The 23,612-nt window shown below is 39.5% G+C and overlaps 1 protein-coding gene across 4 annotated transcripts in view; it reads right to left on the bottom strand.

Annotated features, from left to right (window-relative positions):
- clip1a (CAP-GLY domain containing linker protein 1a) overlaps positions 1-23,612 on the bottom strand; it is a 169,099-nt gene that overhangs the window by 32,293 nt on the left and 113,194 nt on the right. For all 4 annotated transcript variants that reach the window (XM_078554132.1, XM_078554133.1, XM_078554135.1 and 1 more), the window contains 2 exons: positions 16,813-16,919; positions 3,940-4,060 (listed from right to left, as the gene is read on the bottom strand). In XM_078554132.1, the coding sequence (XP_078410258.1) occupies positions 3,940-4,060; positions 16,813-16,919 (228 nt within the window). The remainder of the gene's footprint in view (positions 1-3,939; positions 4,061-16,812; positions 16,920-23,612) is intronic.

Genomic DNA, 23,612 nt, shown 5'->3' with positions numbered 1-23,612 from the left:
TTTATTTTAAATTTACAACTCTTTCTACTTAGCTGCCTCTCCCACACGCTAACCCTCCCACTGGCTGACACATCTGCTCCCTGCCTCCCCTGTTAACCGCTTCCCTCTCCTAAAACCTCGCTGTAAGCAGGGACCTAGAAGATGAGCTGCAAGAGGCAGGAAGAGCAGCTTCAGAGAGAGAGCAGCCTCGAGTTGCAGGGTCGCAAAGGTAAGCCACGAAAAGGAGTGCTGGGTCGGGGAGCATCGGGGCTGGGAGGCTCGGACTGTGACTGGGAGGGTCAGGACTGGGGGTGGGGTCGGGACTGGGGGGTGCTGGCCAGCAGCCAAAAGGGCAACAAGAGGGAGATTGAGCCAGCGATAGGGTGGGTCAGCAAGATGGAGATTCGGGAAGCAAGACAGGCTGCTCCAAAATGGTGCTGATCAGGTCATGTGACCGTGTGTCAGACCGGTGTGAAACAATGTTAGAACAAAACTCCTGATGCTAAACTTGAATGTCCACCCCATGAACTGATCAACAGTAAATTGAAATTACTTAAAAGGGGGCACTATAAAGTGAAGACTTACTGTGCTCCTGGTGTGGTTTCAACAATGGCCTATATAGTTGTAACAAGACTTCCTTACTTTTATACTCTATCCCCCTTGCAATAAAGATCAACATTTCACCTGCTTTCTTTATTACTTGCTGTACTTCCATGCTAACTTTTTGAGATTCATGACACCCAGATTCCTCTGTTCCACAGCATTCTGCGATCTCTCCCCATTTAAATAATATTCTACTTTTCTATTCGTCCTGCCATAGTGGGCCGCCTCATATTTTCTCACATTATACTCCAGCTGCCAAATTTTTGCCCACTCACTTAACCCACCTATACCTGCTTGCAGACTCTTCATGTTCTCCTCACAACCTGCTGTCCTACCTTTGTATCACCAGTAAACCTGGCTTAAATACATTCAGTCCCTTCATCCAAGTCATTAATATGGACTTAAATAGTTCATCCCCCAGCAGTGATCCCTAGAACCAGAAAAGCAGCTGAGGCCTCAGTTTTTAATCATCTCATCTGAAGGATGACAATTTATTTTACACTGTTGCATCTAAGGGGCTATGCAGCTTAAGAAAGTAACAGGGAGGCATCCTTAATTAGACATAAAAGATGCCCACAACACTAATCAGGTATCAGCAATATACCAGAGTTTATTTGAAGTATAAACAATATAATGTTGCAATTCATATTTTCCCACTTAAAGATATGATTGGCATACTTCTCAGTCAATTTAGAAAAGTTCTCATTGAAATTGTCAATCTTATTATAATCTTGTATATTAATTAATTATCTATTGACACTGAAAATATTATACTAACTTGCTTAACATTGGCACTGTCAAATCCTATTACTTAGAATGAAATCAGAACTTTCAAAAAAAAAAAAATTGTTCTTCGGACGTGGGCAACATTGGCAAGTTAGTATTTATTTCCTAGTTTCCTGAGGTCACTGAGTCAACTATATAGTGTGGAATTGGAGTCATGTATGGGTCAGGCCAGATAGTGGTGGCAGGTGCCTTTTCCTAAAGAATACTGGTGAACCTGTATAGCTTTTTAAAAAACAATTCATCTGCCTTCGTGGCCATCCTTTCTGGTGTCAGCACAAAAATTAACCAATTTATTGAATTTTTAAAAATTTCCATGCTTTTAGATTCAAAGTTATTGGTTTATGTGTTTCACATTCATTCAAGAACAATATTCAGCCAATATACGTTCAGAATGTTCTTATTTGAATGCATTACTCCAGGTAATTAAAATCTACATTTCATCAAACTTTGTCCTTCTTGTATGCTGAAGCTTTGGTTTGATTCTGCTTTACACAAATTAATTTAAATATATCTTGTACACCAAAAGGACCCTTGGTGCACCTTGGCCAAGAGGTTCCATGAATTTTAACAGGGAAAAGCTGCATTTTCCTACATTACAACAGTAAAAACAATTCAAAAGTACCCCCATTGGCTAAGAAGTGCTTTTGAGATGCCCCAAGGTCATGAAAGGGGCTGTATAAATGTCTGCCTTTATTTCGTATAATTAACCTGGCTTTACAAGGTAATTTGCCACAGGCTTACAATCACCTTGGCTTCTTAATAACTGAAATGCCATTGACCTTGAAGGTCGATTTTTGTTTGACAGTCAGGAAAATGTAAATTTGTTTATTGAAACTTAACCACCATAAAAATGTAGATCATAATGTTATTAATAAAACAGTGAACATGTTAAATGAAGTTTCAATAAGTTATAATACAGCGTATAAAAACAGGCTAATAATTTACAAATGTTAATCCTACTACACCATGAAAGGAAAAGAATGCTATCCTTTTGGAATGTTTGTGGAAATTTAAAAGAAATCCTCAGCTGTAACTAGAAAGAATCAATCAGGTTAAAGGCACATGGTGTCACAATGGGTCAAAAATGCAAGCCTTTCATCTCTGGGATTCTTGACACCTTTTCCAAGTATGCCAAGTGTTTGTTCTTCACTTGCTACTAGAGTTCGAAGCAAATGTTTGGATAGCCTCAATCCAGTTCATTGTGACCATTGGTTAATAGCAGAAAGCTACTCATAGTTAAAGACTAATTAGCAGCCTCAATAGCCAGGCCATAAGATGGCTGGAATGTGAAAATCAAATCAAAATATTCATGCTTGTGAAATAGAGGGTGAAAAATAATTGCATTATTATGCGTAAATTTAAAAAATACACTTTGCCCAATTTATAAAATTGCAACTCACCACAAGCAGGTCTCTGCATCAGGGCTGTTAACCCAGCATTTCTGATGTTAGATAATGAAACATGATATTTTGCCACTTAGCCCAGATTTCAATCTGCTTTCAATAGAGTAGCTAAGTCCAAACAATGACGTACAGTGCAATGTTTCAATGCCTAAACTCAAACTGGCGAAGCTCAAGACATTGTTTGGGATGTAGGGTATTTCGGACAAATTCTTACAAGGTAAAACCACTTGGTCTTGGTTACAAACTGTGTCTGGGTTAGGTTAATTCATTCTTAATCAGCATCTGATCTATCAGTTCCAAGAAAAATATGGGCAATAAACTATTCTAAAAAACATTTAGGAAAATTGTTATACTATAATTTAATTTGAAGAGCTTTGATTACCATAAAAAGACATTGTGCTTTATTGCCCTAACATCTAAGGTAATGATAACTCACTTAGTTGAGGAGATGGAACCCTTTTTCTGCATAATGGAAACACAAATTATTCCATTATTTAAAAATACAAAAAATTAAGTTTCACAAATCAATAAGTAATAAATTATTTTCACCCTGTGGAACTATTTTTTTTGGTGAATTTTGAAAATGGAGGTAAGTGTTGACTGCAGATTATTGCTTTCAAGTGCCTATACACAGCCAATCATACCTCTGTAGGTTGATATGAACAAACATGAAATCCAGCAGAGAAAATTCTGCCTGATAATTTAGGGAAAACAATAGGAAAATCACAAGCAGATATAAGTCCTCAATGGAGAAACTATTATCACAAAATTAGATGGTAAACAGATGCCTAACATACACCAAAACAATTATGTAAATAGAGGCTTTTGAATGCACGTTGCTAGGGGTAGTGTGTTGTGTAGATTGTGGTTATAGATATCCCAAATCAAATCTTTAAAGAAAAAAATGCTAAAGATTTTTGACTAGATCAGCCATCTCTAACTAATTTGACCATTACATAATTAGCAAAAACATTCCTGTTGTTTACATATTAAATATGGTTTGTAGAATAAAATTACTAAATAGGAAAGAATATTGGATAAATATACATTAGATTATTCCAGTTATGAAACTAGCAAGCATTAGTGCTTTACATTTTGAAATTCTAGAAGTGCCAGCATTGAATTGTTGTGATGTGGAAAGATCCAAACACCTTTTCTCAGCACGTACCTTCTGATGACTGGTGACTTCGTCCTTGCTTCTACCCAGCTCGCTTGCAAGTTTGCCGTTTTCCTCATGTAGTGCTGCCAACTGCTGGGACTTCTGGGCTGCTGCCAGCTTCAGCTCCTCTCTGCAAAGGCAAAGTGAGTGCACGGTTACTATGGTAACCACTGATGAGAGACAAGTGAAGAAGCAGTGGGAGAGGATCAGCATCATATCTTTAAAATGTTTTTAGGTCACGAATGCTAATCTGATGTGAAATGTGCAAAATAATTTTTATGGCTACAAATATAAACCTTGCACTTCAAAAATAACCCAGGGGTTTCAGAGCTCCAAAACTTCTGTCAGGGAGCTATCATGAGGTCTTAAACAATAACAGGAGGAGAAATATTTTTAGAATTATTTAGTAAGCTTTCCCACGTTCAGTGCTACTAACAAACACATCCATCTGTTATACAGTTGCAGCTAAAACCAAAGATTAAATGGCATCAATTTCATTGACTGTGTTCACTATAGTAAAATGTACACGTTTATTATGCTCCACATTTACATTACAATAATGAATCTCTTTGAAAGGCAGTATTGTTAAACACAGTTGCTTTCCCTTTAAATGACCTAATATACAAAAGTTATATTTTAAAATGGGTTACTTAGTGACCCAGTCCATTAAAAAAATTCTTTCAGTGGTGCATGTAGATTTATATACTGATTCACTTTGACACTGGGAAAATGTGCGCTGACTCTCAGTTCCTCACATGGTAAATTCCTGACCTCAGGCAGAGTTATCTGAAGAAGTAGGAAAAGCAAAGAAAATGTTTCTTGTGCAGGATGGGTGGAAATGAGGGAAATGGAACAGTAAGAGGACAAGTCAGCTCAGACCACCTATCAACCAACTGAGGACAGCACTGGCAGAAAACCTGGAAATATTCAACAATGCTTAATCGTACAGGCTGAAGAATACACAGAAAAAACAGCAGGGGGTGTGTCAAATTTCCCATGCTGGGGCAAAGTGAACAAGAACAAGTTACAGCATCATTAAAAGGAAAAACTCAAATCTGAAATTAGAAACAAAAATAGGCAACAGGTCTGTCAGCATCTGTAAAGAAAAACAAAATGTGTTTCAAGTACGTGGTCTTTATTGATGTGATGTAGACAAGAGAATCAACAGATAGACCAACCACATTGAGATTGTTAATGTAAATAGCCTGCAACTTGCTTAACAGTAACCTAGAATGATATAAAAGGATCAGGGAAATGAGGCAGAGATATAAAAACATAAGAATATTCAAATAGCAGAATCTACATGCACAAACAAAAACCTGTAAAAATACAACAAGCTGCATATGCAGATCTGAAATTAAAACACAAAGCTTATGCAGATCGCTTCCATGGCCTCAAATCCTTGCCAGCAATGCTTGTTGACTAAGTTATTCGCCACAGAATTCCCAGGCTGCTCTTACAGCCACAGTGCTTATATGGCTGGTTCAGTTCAGTTTCTGGTCAAGGTAACCCCTGGGATGTTGACAGTGGGGGATTCAGCAATGGTAACGCCATTGAATCTCAAGGGGAGATGGTTAGATTCTTTCTTGTTGGAGATGGTCATTGCCTGGCACTTGTGTATGCAAATGTTACTTGCCACTTATCATCCCAAACCTGAATGTTGTCCAGGTCTTGCTGCATATGGCTACGAACTGCTTCAGTGTCTGAGTCATTGTGCAATGTTCTGTACCATTCCCAATCAGCAAGCATTCCTACTCCTGACTTTACGATGGGGAAAAAGGTCATTGATGAAGCAGCTGAAGATGGTTGGGCATAGGACACTATCCTCAGGAACTCCTGCAGTAATATCCTGGGACCGAGATGATTGTTCTCCAACAACCACAATCATCTTCCTTTGTGCAAGGTATGACTCCATCCAGTGGAGAGTTTTCCCTCTGATCCCCATTGACTTCAGTTTTGCTTAGGTACCCTGATGCCAAACTCTGTCAAATGTGTCTTGTTGTCAAGGCATGTCACTCTCACCTTACCTCTGGCATTCAGCTCTTCTGTCTATGTTTGGACCAAGACTGTAATGAGGTCAGGAGCTAAGCGGCCCTGGGGGAACCCAATGTGACTGTCAGTGAGCAGGAGGATATTGCTAAGTACCACTTGATAGCGTTGTCAACCCCTTCCATCACTTTGGTAATGATAGAGAGTAGGCTGATGGGTCAATAAATGGGTAGGTTGGATCTGTCCTGCATTTTGTGGATGGGGCATACCTTGCCAATTTCCCACATTGCTGGGTAGATGCCAGTATTGCGGCTGTACTGGAACAGCTCAGATGGGGGTGTGGCTAGTTCTGGAGTAAAAGTCTTCAGTTCTATTGCTGGAATGTTGTGAGGTGCCATTGCCTTTAAAATATCCAGTGCCTTCAGCAGTTTCTTGAAATCACACAGTGTGAATCAAACTAGCTGAAAACTGGCATCTCTGATGCTGGTGATCTCAGGAAGAGGCCGAGATGGATCATCCACTCGGCACTTCTGATAAAGGTGGTTGCAAATGCCTCAGCCTTGTCTTTTGCACTGATGTGCTGGGTTCCCCCATCATTGAGGATGGGGATATTTGTGGCATTGCCTCCTCCAGTGAGTTGTTTAATTGCCCAGCACCATTCATGACTGGATGTGGCAGGACTGCAGAGTTTAGATTTGATCCATTGGTTGTGGGCTCGCTTAACCCTGTCTATCGCATGCTACTTCCGCTGTTTGCATGCAAGTGGTCCTGTGTTGTAGCTTCACCGGGGGTTGACACCTCATTGTTACAAAAGCTTGGCATTGCTCTTGGCATGCTCTCCTGTTTTCTTCACTGAACCAGGATTGTTCCCCTGGCTTGATGGTAAAGGGTGGATTGGGGGTTGAGGCTAGAGCTGGGCCATGAGGTTACAGATTGTGTTTGAATTCAATTCTGCTGCTGCTGATGGCACACAGCACCTCAGCATGCCCAATTTGGAGCTGCTAGATCTGTTCAAAATCTATCCAATTTAGCACAGTGATACAGCTACTCAACATGATGGAGGGTATCCGCAATGTGAATATTGGATTTCATCTCCACAAGGACTATGCGGTGGTCAGTCCTACCAATGTCATGGACAGATGCGTCTGCAACAGGTAGGTTGGTGAGGACAAGATCAAGTAAATTTTTCCTCTTGTTGGTTCCCTCACCACCTGCAGAGACCAGGTCTAGCAACTATGCCCTATAGGACTCAGCCAGCTTGATCAGTAGTGGTGCTACTATGCCACTCTTGGGTGATGGACATTGAAGTTCTCCACCCAGAGTACGTTCCATGCCGCTGCCACCCTCAGTGCTTCATCAAAGTGGTGTTCAACTTGGAGTGCTGATTCATCAGCTGATGGGGGGGTGGTAAGAGATAATCAGCAGGAGCTTTTTGTGTCCATGTCCGATCTGATGCCATGAGACTTCACGGGGTCTGGAGTCAATGTTGAGGACTCCAAGGGGACCTCCCTCCTGACTGTATACCACTGTGCCACCACACCTCTGCTGGGTCTGTCATGCCGGTGGGACAGGACATACCCAGGGATGGTGATGTCTGGGACATTGTATGGTATGATTCGATGAGTATGACTGTCAGGGTGTTGCTTGACTAATCCGTGGGACAGCTCTTCCAATTTTGGCACAAGCTTCCAGATGTTAGTAAGGAGGACTTTGCAGGGTCAACAGCTCTGGTTGTGCCATTGTCATTTTCGGGTGGTCAGTCTGGTTTCATTCCTGAGTCAAAGCACTTAAAAAATAAATGGCATGAACAACTGTACTTTATGGAGGGCAGTGAGTGGGATTTTATGCACCCCCCACTCTGGCATATTTGCAGATGAAGGTGGGGCACATAAAAAAAGAACGGGTCGCCAGCCCACCACCTTCTCACCCATCACCCAGCTGTCCCCATAATACTGCAGGCAGGTAAGGCATTAGGCAGTCTGCTTGTCCTTAGGCATATTGAGGCCCTTAACTGGCCAATTAATGGCCACTTAAGAGCCTGTAACTGCCTCCACCACGAGAATTTGTGTGGTGCAGCGGCTGGGAAGACGCAACAAAGGAGGTCTGGCTGCTTTTTTCAGCAACTTGGGCTAAAAGGCAGGAAAGAAATGGGCACCCTATGCCCATCAGTGGCACTCCCCCATCTTGTGCCTCTCCCTGCCCCACCGCCCCCCCAGTCTCCCAGAATCCAATCTACCACACCCTCCCCGCACTCCCTACTGTCCACGATTCCTTTCCAACTAAAAACTTTGCGCTCACCTTAGTCTGGTATCCATGTTGTCTTCCTTCTCTTGTAGTTCCAGCAACAGTCACTACTGAGATCTGGCTGGTGGGACTACTCAATCAGATTGGCTGACAGCTCTAGGGAGCAGGATTTCCCACCCTGAGGACAAGTTTCAATTTTTAAAGTCTGTGGGCTCAAGACTGACTTTTCTACTGGGTGTGGCCAGCAATACGCCCCCGTAAAATCCAGCCCTATAAATCTAAACGTAAACCATAGAACTATAGAAAAGTTATGGTGCAAAAAGAGGGCATTCAGTTCATCGTGTCTGCACCAGCCAAAGAGAGAAAAAAGAAACCAGCCGCTCACTTTAATCCCACTTTCTAGCACCTGGGCCATGGCCTTGCAGGTTATAGCACTTAAATGAAGATCCATTTTAAATGAGTTGAGTGTTTCAGCCTCAACCGCCAACTTAAGCAGTGAATCCAGATGCCTACCACCCTCTGGGTGAAAAGGTTTTTGCTCATATCCCTTCTTTCCTTCTACCAATCACATTAAGAGATAGCTAAAATGCCAAATGATATGGGATCTGTGATAAAGAGTTTACTATTTTCACTGATCATTTCAAGGACTCACGTGTAATTATACAGTCAGGCAGACAACTATTACAGTTTCCAGATAACAGAAATTTACTCTTCATTATATTCAAAATATGGGTTTAAAATATCTTACTAAGCGTCTCTTATGGTACTCAGTACATTTGTTCTGTACCAGTCTGTAGCTGCAGTCTTCAAATGGGAAGTGAAAAATTCTACTGATCAGTATATCAACAGGTCACTAAGCAGTTCAAGTTAAAGTGTGTAAAAGGCAGCATGCAATTTCACCGCAGATGGAGAATAACTATTTTTAAAATTGTGAAACAAAAATAAAAGGCACCTTGATGTCTATACTCACTAGTTTTTAAATTTGAGACTCTATTTTGAATTACAAGCCTCTAAAATGAAAGAAAAAATGAAAGGCCTATTAGATATTAAATTAACAATTATTCTCCAAAAAAATTGTGCAAAAATTTATTAAATCAAGTCAATAAATTGCAAAAGATTGATAGAAAATAACTACTGAAGACCCAAAGTGGCTAATATTGGGTATAACACACGTTAAAAAGGAGCTTTGCATTAAATGTTCACCTAGATTTTCTGTAGTTGAAATGGGAAAGCACAATGAAAGGGGAAAGTACAATATGTTTGAGGAATATAGCTTACACAAATCTTTTTCTCGGTTGGTAATCTAGATTAGAAAAGCCAATGTGGCACCATGTAAATACTGCAGTGGCAATCACCGAAAAAACATTAGTACCTCATAAAAGTAAGCCTTGCTTAAAGTCACATCTGAATCACAGTCAATGCACAAGGGCAGTTAAAATTAGTTTTAAAGCACTAGACATACAAAAAATAAAAATATTTATTTATTAACTGTGATAACATTATGCACAGACCAAGGTTACTATGAAAAGCTTTCAGTTTACAATTTTTAGAAAATTATAAAGAATAGCCTAAATATAAACCAATGCTGAAATCTTCATTAAAGTCTTTGACATCTGCAGACTCGACTATTCTTCAGCTCATCCAAAACTCTTTTGTCTGTATCCTATTTCATCACCCATGTTGTTGTTGGTTTATGTTAGCTCCCATATCCAAAAATGCCCTCAATTTAAAATTTTCTTCCATGGGCTAAAATTTCTTCATGGCCTCACCCCTCTCCCTGACTTTGTTCCTCTAACTTCCTTCTTCCTTACAAACACATTTGTCATGCCACTGATAAGTGCGTCTTCACCAGCCTTGGCCCCATGCTCTACCTCATTTCTCCTTTATGACCATCCTTTAAAATCTCTTTGACTGAGATTTTGGATCACCCCTTTGATTATCTTCTTTGGTTAATTAATTTCTGAATACATGTGTGTGAATCAATTTTCTACACTAAATGCATTCTATAACAAGAACTTATATTTATTTGGTGCTTTTAATGTAATAAAGTGCCCTAAAGTGCTTCAGAGAAGCATTATGAAACAAAATATGAGATTAGGTTGTGACAAAAAACTTGGTCAAAGTTTTTAAGGACTGTCTTAAAGGGGGAAGCAAGCTACAGAGGTGTAGTGAGCGTCTTCCAGAGCTTAGGACCAGTGATAGAGCAATTAAAAATCAGGGATGCTCAAGAGGCCAGAATTAGATGAGTGCAGATATCTTGGAGGGTCATGAGGCTGGGTGAGATTATAGAGATAGGGAGAGGTGGGATCATGGAGGAAATTTAAAACGCAGATGAGAATTTTAAAATCAAGATGTTACTTAACTGGAGCCAACGTAGGTCAGCAAGCACAGGGGTGATAGATCAATGGTACTTAATGTGAGTTAAAACACAGGTAGCAAACTTTTGAATGAATTCAAGTTTAGAAGGGCAGAATGTGGGAGACCAACCAGGAATGCTTTAGAATAGTCAAGTCTAGAGGTATTGAAGGCATGAATGAGGGTTTCAGAAGAGCTGAGACAGAGGTGAAGTCAGGCAATGTTATTGAGGTGGAAATAGGTGGTCGTAGTGATGGGGCAAATATGTGACTGGTAGCTCATCAAAGTCAAATATGACACAAAATTTGTGAACAAACTGGTTTAATCTCAGACTGCTGCCAGGTAGAGGGATGGAGTCAATAGCTACGAGATGAAGTTTGGAGCAGGGACTGAAAACAATGGCTTCAGTCCTCCCAACGTTTATCGGAGGAAATTTCTGTTAATTTAGTACTGGATGTTGGATAAGCAGTCTGATAACTTGCAGCAATGGAGGAGCCAAGAGGGGTGGCGGGTGGCGGTGAGGCACAGTTGTACGCCATTAGCATACATACAAAAATTAATGCTGTGCTTTTGGATGATGTTGCCGAGGGGCAGCATTTGATGGCAAATAGGAGGGGGCCAAGGATAGATCTCGGGGGACACCACAGGTAACGGTGCAGGAAGAGAAGCCACTGCAAGTGATACACCTGTTGCAATTAGATAGCTAAAAATGGAACCACATGAGAGCAGTCTCACCCAGCAGGATGACAGTGGAGAGGTGTTGGAGGAAGATGGTGTGGTCAGTCATGTCAAGGGCTGCAGTAAGTTCTAAGTGACACAAAACTGTACTAGCAGCAATAGATTCCAGCCTTCAGCTGTACCTGCTGTTAAAGCCACTGAGCAACTAAACTCAACTGAATCAGAAAACTAAATTGTAAATTTGGAGTATTTGCTTTAAAAGGAGTGAAAAAGAATAGTTTGATGATGTGAACATTTATGAATGGATAACACTGCAGTAACTACTACGCACAGTATCATCATTAGATTTTGTTGCAGAACAGAGTAAGATGAAGCTCGCAATTTACCGATCACAAATATGTAGCATTTTTAAGATTAAGATAATATCTCACATCATTTAAACTATAACAGAATGTCGGGAATAACACTCAAATTCATCATTGAGGAACTGTAGTTGAACTACATTTGGTATACAAAATAATACAACTTTTATTTTATTTCAATTAACAGCCTTAATAAACTAATTTGGGAATGCAAGAACTTCCCTTAAGCATTCTACACAATTCTCTGAGTAACACTGCTTGATACTTTAAATAACACATGACAATTACATTGTGAAGGCAACTCAGTGCCTGATAAGAAATTTTGGTTACAATCTAATTAAATATCTCCAATATATGGAGTAAGTGGTAGGTTACAATTTATAGATGTATGAACACACACATGCACACACACCTTTACGGCATTTCCATTTGTCAAAAGACTTTGGACCCGATTTTAACTCTGTGCAAGTGGATGGGCGCTGAGTGAGTTAGTCTCGCCCTTTGCGTCTGATGATTAAGACTACTTACGAAGCTTTGTATTGTAAAAACTGAAGTGCTACATCAGTGTTCATGGACACAAACATGTGTGCACGTGCACATGCACATCTCGGTGCCAGCATGCCCATTGTTGAAAGAAACTCAAAGTGTTTGATGCAAAGTCATTGCCCGTGAAGTGTAGTCAAAACCTAATGAAGCGCGTCTATAATCTGATAAAGCGTTTTACTAATTCTAAGCAGAAATTGTCCACAGACAATGAGTGGACTGTACCATACCAGGCATCACCCCGCTTCTGCAGCGTGGGGGAGGAATTAAAAAGCATCAGCTACAGTAATTGATATCCAATTATGATCAAATCTCAGCTTATATTATGCTAAATTACTTTAGCAAATTAGAAAATATACGTTCAGTACTCAATTTGAATCTACAAAACCAGTCTCTGATCTGAAAACACCACAGTACCTTCATCATAGTTTAAAAAAATAATTCAATACATTTGACTTGGGTTTCATCATTCATGAGAAATGAAGAATGAGGTATGGAGGGATTGTGTCATACCACTTCATATTTCACTGTTGATAATGACTTGATTCATGAATTATGCAAGGCATTTTAAAATCATGTGCATTATTTTCCCTTCACCTTTTAGTCTCCTCGTGTGTTGTACTGCATTATTCTGTAATTAAAAGAGCAGGCAAGAGATTGCACTAAAGTCTTGCTCAGGGTTACTCTATAACCAACCATATGAATACATGAATGTGGCCTGAGATGATGCTCCCAATTGCTTTCCTTTCTCTTCCCAGTAGAATAGCACCTAGTCTCTCCCTAATATAGCACTAGTAATTAATTGAAAATTGATGGCGTGGAGGAAGGAAAATAAAATCATCCCACATGAAAATCCCACTCTTCTAAATTACACTGTGCTGTTGCCGTGTTAATATTTTATCTTCGCACAACTGGAGGGACTTCGATCAAAGATCAATATGAAGATTTTGAATTAAAGTCTAGTTGTAATACCAACTGCCTTCAGGCAAGATGTAACACAGATTACATACATCATAAGAATATTATCTACTTACTAATTAAACATCTTCAGCTGTGCAAAAGACTAATACCATACTGAAGTTAAGACATCAGCACAGTATTTTCTGCCTATCAATATTTCTCTGCCAATGTATTATCCGCATTTCAATGATTAAAATACTTTCAGGAAATTACACTTTGTAAAACTCATCTGTGGCAATGGCAGATTACATAATGGGGACCAAGCAAAGTACAAAGCATGGTAGGGTTATGTTAGACCACCATTATGCAGAATTGTGGTTCATCAAGACAACGGACCATGAAAATATTTTGCACATTCAGAATAAATTACTTGCATCCTCTAATTATTTCTAAACAAGTATTTAAAAAGTAAAGTAGTGAGACACTGGTTACGAGCAACTATAACAATGAAATGGGAGTTGAATTGTCATTCTATTTAAATTGTTCAATTGCTTCATCTCTAGATGCATCTTATGCATATTTCTGTTCTTCAAAAATTCAAAGGAAAAAATTCTTAAATAATCTTTGTAGGGTCCAGGAAGAACATTCTGTGTCTGCAAGAAAGTTAAACGATTAAGGAGATCCCTCTGTTGGAAGCTGCCCATTTTCTAACATTGGTGTTTGATTTCAGGCCAATCTGAACTTTCCTTAACTCAAATCTCTGCTCACCCCTCCACTTTCCTTTCTCACAGGCCATATCCAGAGCTCCAGAGAGAGCCTGCAGTAGAGAACTGGATTTTATCTTAAAGAATATTTAGGAGGCAAGCAAGAATATATGGGGGCAAATAATTAACAAAGTATTTAACCCCTGGAGTTGTTTTAGAAAGATTTAAAGAAAAAGTAAGAGTACACTAACAGATAAACAGTATTTGCCAAAAATATCTGACAGTATTAGCTGAACCGCTGAAAGCAAACCCAGATTTCATTTTTCCAAAAATAATCCATTTAATTGTAAACTATAAGCATTCTTTTCCACCAAATGTTCTAGCAATGCTTTCTTCTTTTTGTTATTACAGACACTTGACAATGCTGCAAAATTATGCTAAAATGCAGCTTTTGTGTTTGGTTAATTGAAAGATGTTTGTGCTTTGGGAATGGAACACTTTCCATTTCTGGCACCTAATGCCATGATCAAGTGATCCCAGATGAGATCTGATACAGGCTGCTTCAGGAGTAAAATATCCCTGTAATCTGTCCTAATAATGTTCTTCAACTACAACAACTTGTATTTCTATAGTGCCTTTAAAAAAGGAAGAAAAGAAAACAGACTTGCATTTATATAGAGCTTTTCACAAGCACTGGACTTTTCAAAGCACTTTACAGCCAATTAAGTACTTTTTTTTGAAGTGTAGTCACTGTCGTAATGTAGAAAATGTGGCAGCTAATTTGCGCGCAGCAAAATCCCTCAAACAGTAATGTGATAATGACCAGATAATCTGCTTTCTTGCGATGTTGATTAAGGGACAAATATTGGCCACAACACTGGGAATAACTTCAAAATAATATCATGGGATCTTTTACATCCAGCCAAGAGGGCAGATGGGGCCTTGGTTTAACATTTTATCTGAAAGACAGCAGCTCTGACAGTAAAATGCTCCCTAAGTACTGCACTGGAGTGTCAGCCTCGATTGTTGTGCTCAAGACTTGAACTGGGACTTGAACCTGGAACCTTGTGATTCAGAGGTGAGTATGCTAGCAAAGTGATAAAATGTTCCAAGACACTTCACAGGAGGATTAACAAACAATATTTGAAACTGAGCAACAAAAGCAGATATTAGGGCAGATGTCTAAAAGATTGGATAAAGAGGTCAGTATTAAGGAGTATCTTAAAAGGAGGAAAGTAAGGTGGAGAAATGGAGAGGTTAGGGAGGGAATTCCAGATTTAGGGCCTTTTCAGCTAAAGGCACAATTGCCAATGGTGGAGCAATTAAAATCAGGAATGGTCAACAGGCCAGAAATGGAGGAGCACAGATATCATGAAGGAGACAATTACAAAGATAGGGAAGGGACAGACAATGGAGAAATTTTAAAACCAGGATGAGAATTTTAACTAGGAGTCCATGTAGGTCAGTGAGCACAAGGTTGATGGGTGTTTGGGATTTGGTGCAGGTTAGGATTCATGTATCAGAGTTTTGGATGACTTCAAGTTTGCACAGGATAGAACATAGGAGATTTTCCAAGAAAAGCCAAGCCTCAGCATGGATGAGGGTTTCAGCAGCAGATGGACAGGGGCAAAGTTTGGAAATATTAAAAGGTGGAAATAGGTGACCTCAGTCTCCATTGCACAAGCCTGCTTTTTTTCCACCTCCCATTAACTACTGTTAGGCAGGTCCGTATTATGCTGCCTTAGCAACACATATTGACAATTTTACTGGCTCAAATCCACTAGGAATGCATATACCCACTTCATAAACGACTCCTGCGTGCAAAGGAAACTTCCATCATCATCCTGAGCTAGGTTTGGACCTCAATCCCAGAAGTGAACTGCTACCCACTGCTGATCTTACTTCCCACAATGTACTTTTCTAGTCTTAAAATTATTTAATAAGGGCAGATGTTTATCTATCTTCCTATCTCTGTAACCTCCTCCAGCCCTACAAGGTTTGGACATCTCTGCACTCCTCCAATTTCTGGCATCAAACTCATTCCTAATTTGGCTCCATCAATGGCTGTCTTGGCCTTAAACTTCAGAATTCCCTTCCTAAATCTTTCTGCCTTTAAGATGTTCCTTAAGATCTGTCTCTTTGACCAAGCTTTGATCATCTGTCTTGATACCTCCTTCTGTGGTTCAGTGTCATTTTTTAAAAATTGATAAATGCTCTTAAATATTTTAGAATATTTTCACCATGTTGAAGGAGCTATATAAATGCAAATTCTTGTTGTTTCTGAAATTAGTAAATTCCCTTGATAAAGAGCATTTAGTATACAAGGAGGACTAGGAGTCACTTGTAAAATATGATTAAATTATTTGGAACTTAAGTAAGATCATTCACTATTTTCTTTTGTACGCATAAAGGAATGCTGGGATTTAGGAAATATATAGACGCAATGAAAGCTTTCTTTCCAGAGATCTGAACTGCTGATAGTGGAGATTATATTTGGTGAGGTGAATACCTCAACTATAAAATGTGTATGTAGCATTAAAAAAAACTTCCAAATGAATGGCCAGGCAAAGAACCGGTGTCCCAGCAAGAAATTAATACCTTCAAGAGAGGAGGGAGGGAGAGAGAGGGGAGGAAAATTGGTGGAGATGGGGGGGAAAAAGCTAAATTAACCCTTGAGCTTCAGACTGACTGGTATTGCAATTTTGACAATGCTGCATATACGATTATTGTGTCTAGTAGTTTCAGTACAAATAAATGACAATGATGAGTTTCAAATTTTAACCTGCAAAAGAAGATACCATCCAGAAGCCAAGCATCTCCCCATGCAGAGGGAAAAATGTGAACAGAATGTACAACTTCTGGTGGCAATCAGAAATTGCTGTATTTTAATATCATTAAGGTTACAAGAAGCCTTCCATGGACCAGTGTTTAGGATAAAATAAATTCTACAGTTCTCCACTATTGTATAGTGTTGAAATAGAAAAGTTAAAGAGGATTAGCGAAATTAAGCCATGCATTAGAGTTAAAAAATGGCAACGTTATTACATAAAGAATCTACGTATAGAGGAATATCATAATTATTGTGATCATTCAATGTAGTTACTCACATTTCTTTGCAAAGGCTTCCTATTCTCTTATTCTCAGAGCTGAGCTGCTGTTTTGAGTGGTTCAAATCTTCTTGGCATTTACTGTTTTGTTCCTTAAGAGCTTCCAGCTGACAAAGGAAAAAAAAGTCTTTCATTTCCACAGTGAAATAAAATATCTTCAGAATCTTCCAGAACATACAAAAAATAAACAAAACCGATATCTGAGTGTACTCTAATTTCAAAGAATGCTTTTGTTCCAACATATTAGCAAAAAGAAAATGGCTATTATAAAATGTGAATCCATCATGCAATGCCTCGAGCGTTTCAAAAGCTTGCTATTCAGTAAAGAAAAACAGAACTGCCCTTACCACGATCCATTATGTAAAACATTAAAACCTTCTTTTAAATGCATGTTCCATTACTGCTTTATGATTTACTACCAATACCACACACGGCAGCTTTCCAGATGTTTCCCCACCTCAGAATCAAATTACAACTGCTGCCTACCTGAGTAAAGGTTGTGAATCAAATAGAAGAAATGCAACACAAGGCTACAACATTTATCTTAGTTGCTGTAAAAGCATTCACTGTACAACAGAGTACTGATTACCAGAACATACCATTATAAATAGCCTAGTGCTCAGTAAAGAGAACTGAACATCACCTGTTCCTTAAAAAAAAATCATACCTTAAGCTGCACAGAGAAATAATGAGAATAATTATCCTTTAAAGCCCTGATATCCATTACTGATCTTAAGAAATTTTCTTCCTTGAAAAATTATTCTGAAGGTATGATCCAATTATGTGCGTTAGATAATGAACCTGGATGCTCAGTGCCATAATCTGTCATATGCACCAGTGCTGAGTTGCATAACACGAGAATCTCGTATACAGCCTCTAACCAGCTGTCCTACTACTACAGGCTCCTGAATCTTTAGCTATAGCACTACCAACAAATCAGCTTTTATGCACAAGTGACATCATCTAAAGCTCTATGGCCTCACAGTTTCTCATATTTATTTCTATGTGCTCATTAAAATAACAGAAATTTCTGAAAATATCACAAAATAGTTATTTAAAAGATTTATAAAATTACAAGCCTGTTCTGTGAAATCTCCTATCCATGCATCTTACATAGAATTAGCCTTGCTGGCATTTAGGCAACATAAGGACAAAAAACCCAGTCAACAACAAATCCATCTTTCTTGCGCTGCAGTCTGTATACTAGATAATCTATCCCTGAGAACATACACTTCATCGTTAAACACCAGAAAATTGCCTGATGGTACTGTCAGCTTTAATCTGATTAGAAGCCACGAACTACAGCACATAACAACTGAATTCCATTGCTGATCTCTATTCAGGAATGATACACAATTTACAGGATTGTCAAGTTTAAATCACAAATTCCCAACAAACTAGATTACAACATAAACAAGCAATAAACATCTGGATTCCTCCTCGAAAAAAGTCATGTAATTAACAAAAACATTTAATTAAAAATGCAAATCCAGCTATTTTTCTCTCATTTCACTTTTGAAATCATTTAACATCAGTTGTAAAACTCATAACATAAAACTAATTTTAAATTTTAGTTTGCTTATAACAACTTAGTTGTTATATTTTTTGAAGACAGTGGCCTAGATATTCTTAGGCTATTCTATCACAAATTATTCTAAAATATATATTTGGTTTTGTAGTTTTTTCTATGAAGTCAAGGCAGGGAAAATATCTTGAGCAAACCATACAAGCAGTGGAATTTGACAGCTGCACAGGGAAAGTACTTCAGTTTGCATGTGTACTGTCCAAAAGGATGATCAATTTTGACAATTAAATAGGTTCTAATAAGGATAAGGCTCTTATCAAGAATGCTTGTGTCCAGCATTCTGTTCAAAGGCCTAAGGGTTGTAGGATGGCTAACGAAATTATCACAACTTTATCTCAAGCTAAAACTTGATGATTTATGAGAATTATGACAGTTGCAAATGTGGCCATACATAGTCAATGAAATGACAATAAAGAGGGAAAGAAACACATGCTATCTGTCACTCCAGGAAAACAGAAGACAGCAAGCAAACTCAGCCAAGTGTGCAAAGTTTAAGTGTGCAGTCAGCTGCTTAATTATAGCTTGTATTAGATTAGGTTTGATAGCGTTGTTAACTGTTTATTAATGTAGTGGCTAATTAAGTTTGTATGGGCTTTTGACTAAAATATTGGCCCGGATTTTATGATAGTAATGACGCTGAAACTGTCAATGCTCATTGTCATTTCTCCTTTGAAAATGACAGCAACTTCTGGAATCCATACATGCACAGTTAATTGCAAAAAATATAGAAGCTGCTGTCAGTGATTCTACAGATCTCGATAGAGTGGTCTAAAGTATCCCATACAGCAATCAATTGGAAATCACTGAACTGATGAGAACATGACTTTTTATGCTATAAACCTCACTGTGAAAAACAATTGAGAAAGTTACATCTTGTTGAATGAGATGTAACTGAGTTCTTAAACAGTATGCTAAGTTCATAATTATTGCTGAAAAACCTTTCTGACCTTAAAAGCTAGGTTTATATTTATGGAATGCAAAGTTTCTTCATGATGACAACCTTGAAGTAGGCCAAGTAACCAATGAAATAACTTGTTAATTGCCCAGGATATAACTTGCCAATAAAAAAAATTCACTTCCCCACATTAAACATAATAGATTTATCTTATAATTGCTTGTATCTAACAAAGAATTGCTCTTAACTGAAAACATTCTCATTACAAATGCAGCATTCCACTTTTGCTTAAACTGAGTATAATAACCAGGGGCATAGTGCACGGATACTTAATGTATATCCCACTTCAAAGTTTTGTTACTGAGCATGTAGTCACCTCCAGAACTGTGAAGTTGCACTATATCCACTTCAACTGGTTGTGAACCCCACCAGGGGTTTTGTTGTCACTCCTGCCCAACACCCAAGCCCCGTTGCAGCCCCTATTAAGCCTTGCTGTTGCCATGAAAAAAGGTGAAATGATCAAACAAGACTACTTATAGTCAGGCTGGCTGCATCTGTGGAGAGAGAAACAGAGTTAACGTTTCGAGTCCATGTGATTCTTCTTCAGAGATGGAGAGGTAGAAATGCGATGGATTTTATACTGTTTAAGAGGGGATGGAGCAGGTAGAGCAAAGTAAAAGGTCAGGGATAGGTGGGAGCTCAGGAGAAATTTGACAAATATGTCATGGACACAAGACAAAGGGAGTGTTAATGGTAGTGTTAAAGACTAAAGAAGGTGCTGATAGTGGCATAAAGGTAAGATAACAGAATGTGTTAATAGCAGAACAAGGGTTGGAGCTCTGTGAAAGCAAAACATAAGAACAAGTGACAGATGGCCCTGTTGGTAGGGGTGGGAGTGGGATGGTGGGGAAAAATTGGATAAAAAGGGGGTCAAGATGGAGAGAGTTCATGCTCTGAAGTTGTTGAACTCAATGTCAAATCCAGAAGGCTGTAAAGTGCCTGACTGGAAGATGAGGTGCTGTTCCTCTAGTTTGCATTGGGCTTTGCTGGAACATTGCAGTGGCCAAGGACGGGCATATAGACATGAGAGCAAGATGGTGAATTGAAATGGCAAGCGACAGGAAGGTCCTGGTCATGCTTGTGGACTGAGCGAAGGTATTCCGCAAGGCAGTCACCTAGCCAATGTTTAATCTCCCCAGTGTAGAGATGGCTGCACTGGAAGCAGTGAATACAATAGATCAAATTGAAGGAGGTGCAAGTGAAGCATTGCTTCACCAGAAAGAAGTGTTTGGGGCCTTGGACAGTGTGGAGGGAGGAGGTAAAGGGGAAGATGTTGCGCTTTCAGCAATTGTATGGGAAGGTGCCATGGGAAGTGGATGAAGAGTTGGAGGTGATGGAGAAGTGGACCAGAGCATCATGGAGGGAATGGTCCCAAGGAATGCTGAGGGCGGGGAGGGCGGGGGTGTGGGGGGAAGATATGTTTGGTGGTGGTATCATGGTATCATGCTGGTATTGGCAGAGGAATTTGTTTTTCAATTTTTTTCCCCCAACACTCCCCCCATATGCTATCTGTCACTTGTTCTTATGTTGTGCTTTCACAGAGCGCTGACCCTTGTTCTGCTATCTTACCTTTATGCCACTATCAGCACCTTCTTCAGTCTTTACCATTCGCACTCCCATTGTCTTGTGTCCATGACATCTTTGTCAAATCTCTCCTGAGCTTCCACCTATCCCTGACCTTCTATTTTGCTCCACCCCCTCAAACAGCATAAAATCCATCACATTTCAACTCCCTTTAGCTCTAAGAGTCATATGGACTCGAAGTGTTAACTGTTTCTCTCTCAGATGCTGCTAGACCTGCTGAGTTTTTCCAGTAATTTCTGTTTTTATTTCAGATTTCCAGCATCTGCAGTATTTTGCTTTTACCTTTTAAATGAGTCGAGCGTTTCAACTACAACCACCAATTCCGGCAGTGAATTCCAGACACACACCACCCTCTGGGTGAAATGGTTTTTCCTCATGTCCCCTCTAATCCTTCTACCAATCACCAATCTATGCCCCTGGTAACTGACCTCTCAGCTAGGGCAACAGGTCTTTCCTATCAACCGTATCTAGGCTTCTCAATTAGGTCACCTCTCAGCCTCCTCTGTTCTAAGGAAAACAACCCTAGTCTATCCGTAGCTGCAATTTTCAAGCCCTGGCAGTATTCTTGTAAATCTCCAGCGTACTCTTTCCACAGCAATTATATCCTTCCTGTAATATGGTGACCAGAACTGTACATAAAATTCCATCTGTGGCCTAACCAGCATTTTATACAATTCCAGCATTAGGTCCCTGCTTTTTTTTCTATACCTTGCCCAATAAAGAAAAGCATTCCATATGCTTTCTTTATCACCTTATCCATCTGTTCCTCCACCTTCAAGGACCTGTGGACATGCACTCCAAGGTGTCTCACTTACTCAACCCCTCTCAATATCCTCCCGTTTATTGAATATTCCCTTGCTTTGTTTGCCCTCTCCAAATGCATTACCTCACACTTCTCCAGATTGAATTCCATTTGCCACTTTCCCACCCACTCAACCAACCTTGATATCATTCTGGAAACAATAGCTATCCTCTTCACTATCAACTACACAGCCAATTTTTGTGCCATCTGCAAAATTCCCAATCATGCCTCCCACAGTTAAGTCCAAATCATTAATATATACGACAAACAGCAAGGGCCCCAACACGAAGCCCTGTGGAACGCCACTGGAAGTGGCTTTCCATTTGCAAGAACATTGGCCATTACTCTTTGCTTCCTGTCGCTGAGCTAATTTTAGATCCAACTCGCCACTTTTCCCTGTATCCCATGGGATTTCTCTTTTTTGACCAGTCTGCCATGCCTTGTCAAATGTCTTGCTAAAATCCATGTGGACTACATCCACTGCTTTATCCTCATTAATCTTCCTTGTTACTTTCTCAAAAAATTTGATCTTCCACTAACAAAACCATGCTGACTATTCCTGATCAATCTGTGCCTAAGTGGCAGTTCATTCAGTCTCTAAGAATTGATTCCAATATTTTGCCCACCATCAAAGTAGGACTGACTGGTCTATAATTTTCTGGCCTATCCCTTGTACCCTTTTTAAATAAGCACAACATTCTCAGACCTTCAATCTTCTGGTACCTCGCCGTCAACTGGTGAAGATTGGAAAACGAGTCTCAGAGCATCCACCATTTCCTCCCTGGCTTCCTTTAATAGTCTGGGATACCAATGCATCCAGCCCTGGTAATTTATCCACCTTCAAGGATGTCAGTACTTCCTCTCTCATTATGCTTATTGTATCTAAAATTTCACAATCCTCCTCTTCAACTAGAATGCCTGCATCATCTCTCTCTTTAGTGAAGGCAGAGACCAAGTACTCAATGAGAACCCTGCCCACATCTTCTGCATCAATGCATAAGTTACCATATACATCTCTGATTGGCCCTACCCTTCCCTTAGTTATTCTCTTGTTCCTAATGTACTGGTAAAACATTTTTAGATCTTCTTTGATTTTAACTGCCAATATTTTTTGTATCCTCCCTTTCCTTTCCTAATTTCAATTTTTTCTTCACCCCTGTGCTTTCTATACTCTAAGCTTTCTACAATGTTTTGTGATTGTCATAAATTTTCTTTTTCTGCATTATCTTACCCTGTATGCTTCTGGATAACCAGGGGGCTCTAGATTTTGCAGTACCACCCTTTTTCTTTGTGGGGACATGTCTACACTATGCCAGTAGAATCTTGCTTTTGAATGCCTCCCCACTGATTTGACATTGTTTTCCCTTCTAGTAGGTGTATCCAGTCCAATTCCGCCAGTTCATCTTACAGCTTTGTAAAATTTGTCTTTCCCCAATTTAGAACTTTCACTCCTGTTCTAACCTTGCCCTTTTCCATAATGATGCTAAATTTAACTGTATTATGGTCACTATCTCCAAAATGGTCCCCCACTGCTACTTCATCCACTTGCCCAGCTTCATTTCCTGAGGCTAAATTGAGAAGTGCGCTCCCTTGCGTTGAGCTTGTTGCATGCTGGCTAAAAAAGTTCTCTTGAATGCAGTTCAAGAATTTTGTGCCCTCTGTGCCATTCACACTGTTCATATCCCAATTGACATTAGAATAATTGAAGTCTCCAACTATTACTGCCCCACTGTTTTTGCACTCAAATGTGCCTACATATTTGCTCTTCTAACTCTTTTCTACTATTTGGGGGTGTATAGTACACTCCTAGCTGCCCCTTTTTTATTTCCGAGCTCAACCCATATGGCCTCATTTGATGCTTCGTTTAGTATATC

The sequence above is a fragment of the Cetorhinus maximus genome, chromosome 12 (genome assembly GCF_964194155.1).
Source record: "Cetorhinus maximus chromosome 12, sCetMax3.hap1.1, whole genome shotgun sequence".
In the NCBI taxonomy this organism is placed as follows: domain Eukaryota; kingdom Metazoa; phylum Chordata; class Chondrichthyes; order Lamniformes; family Cetorhinidae; genus Cetorhinus; species Cetorhinus maximus.
The sequence above is the reverse complement of the archived record's forward strand: the minus strand, read 5'-3'. Positions and strand labels throughout refer to the sequence as shown.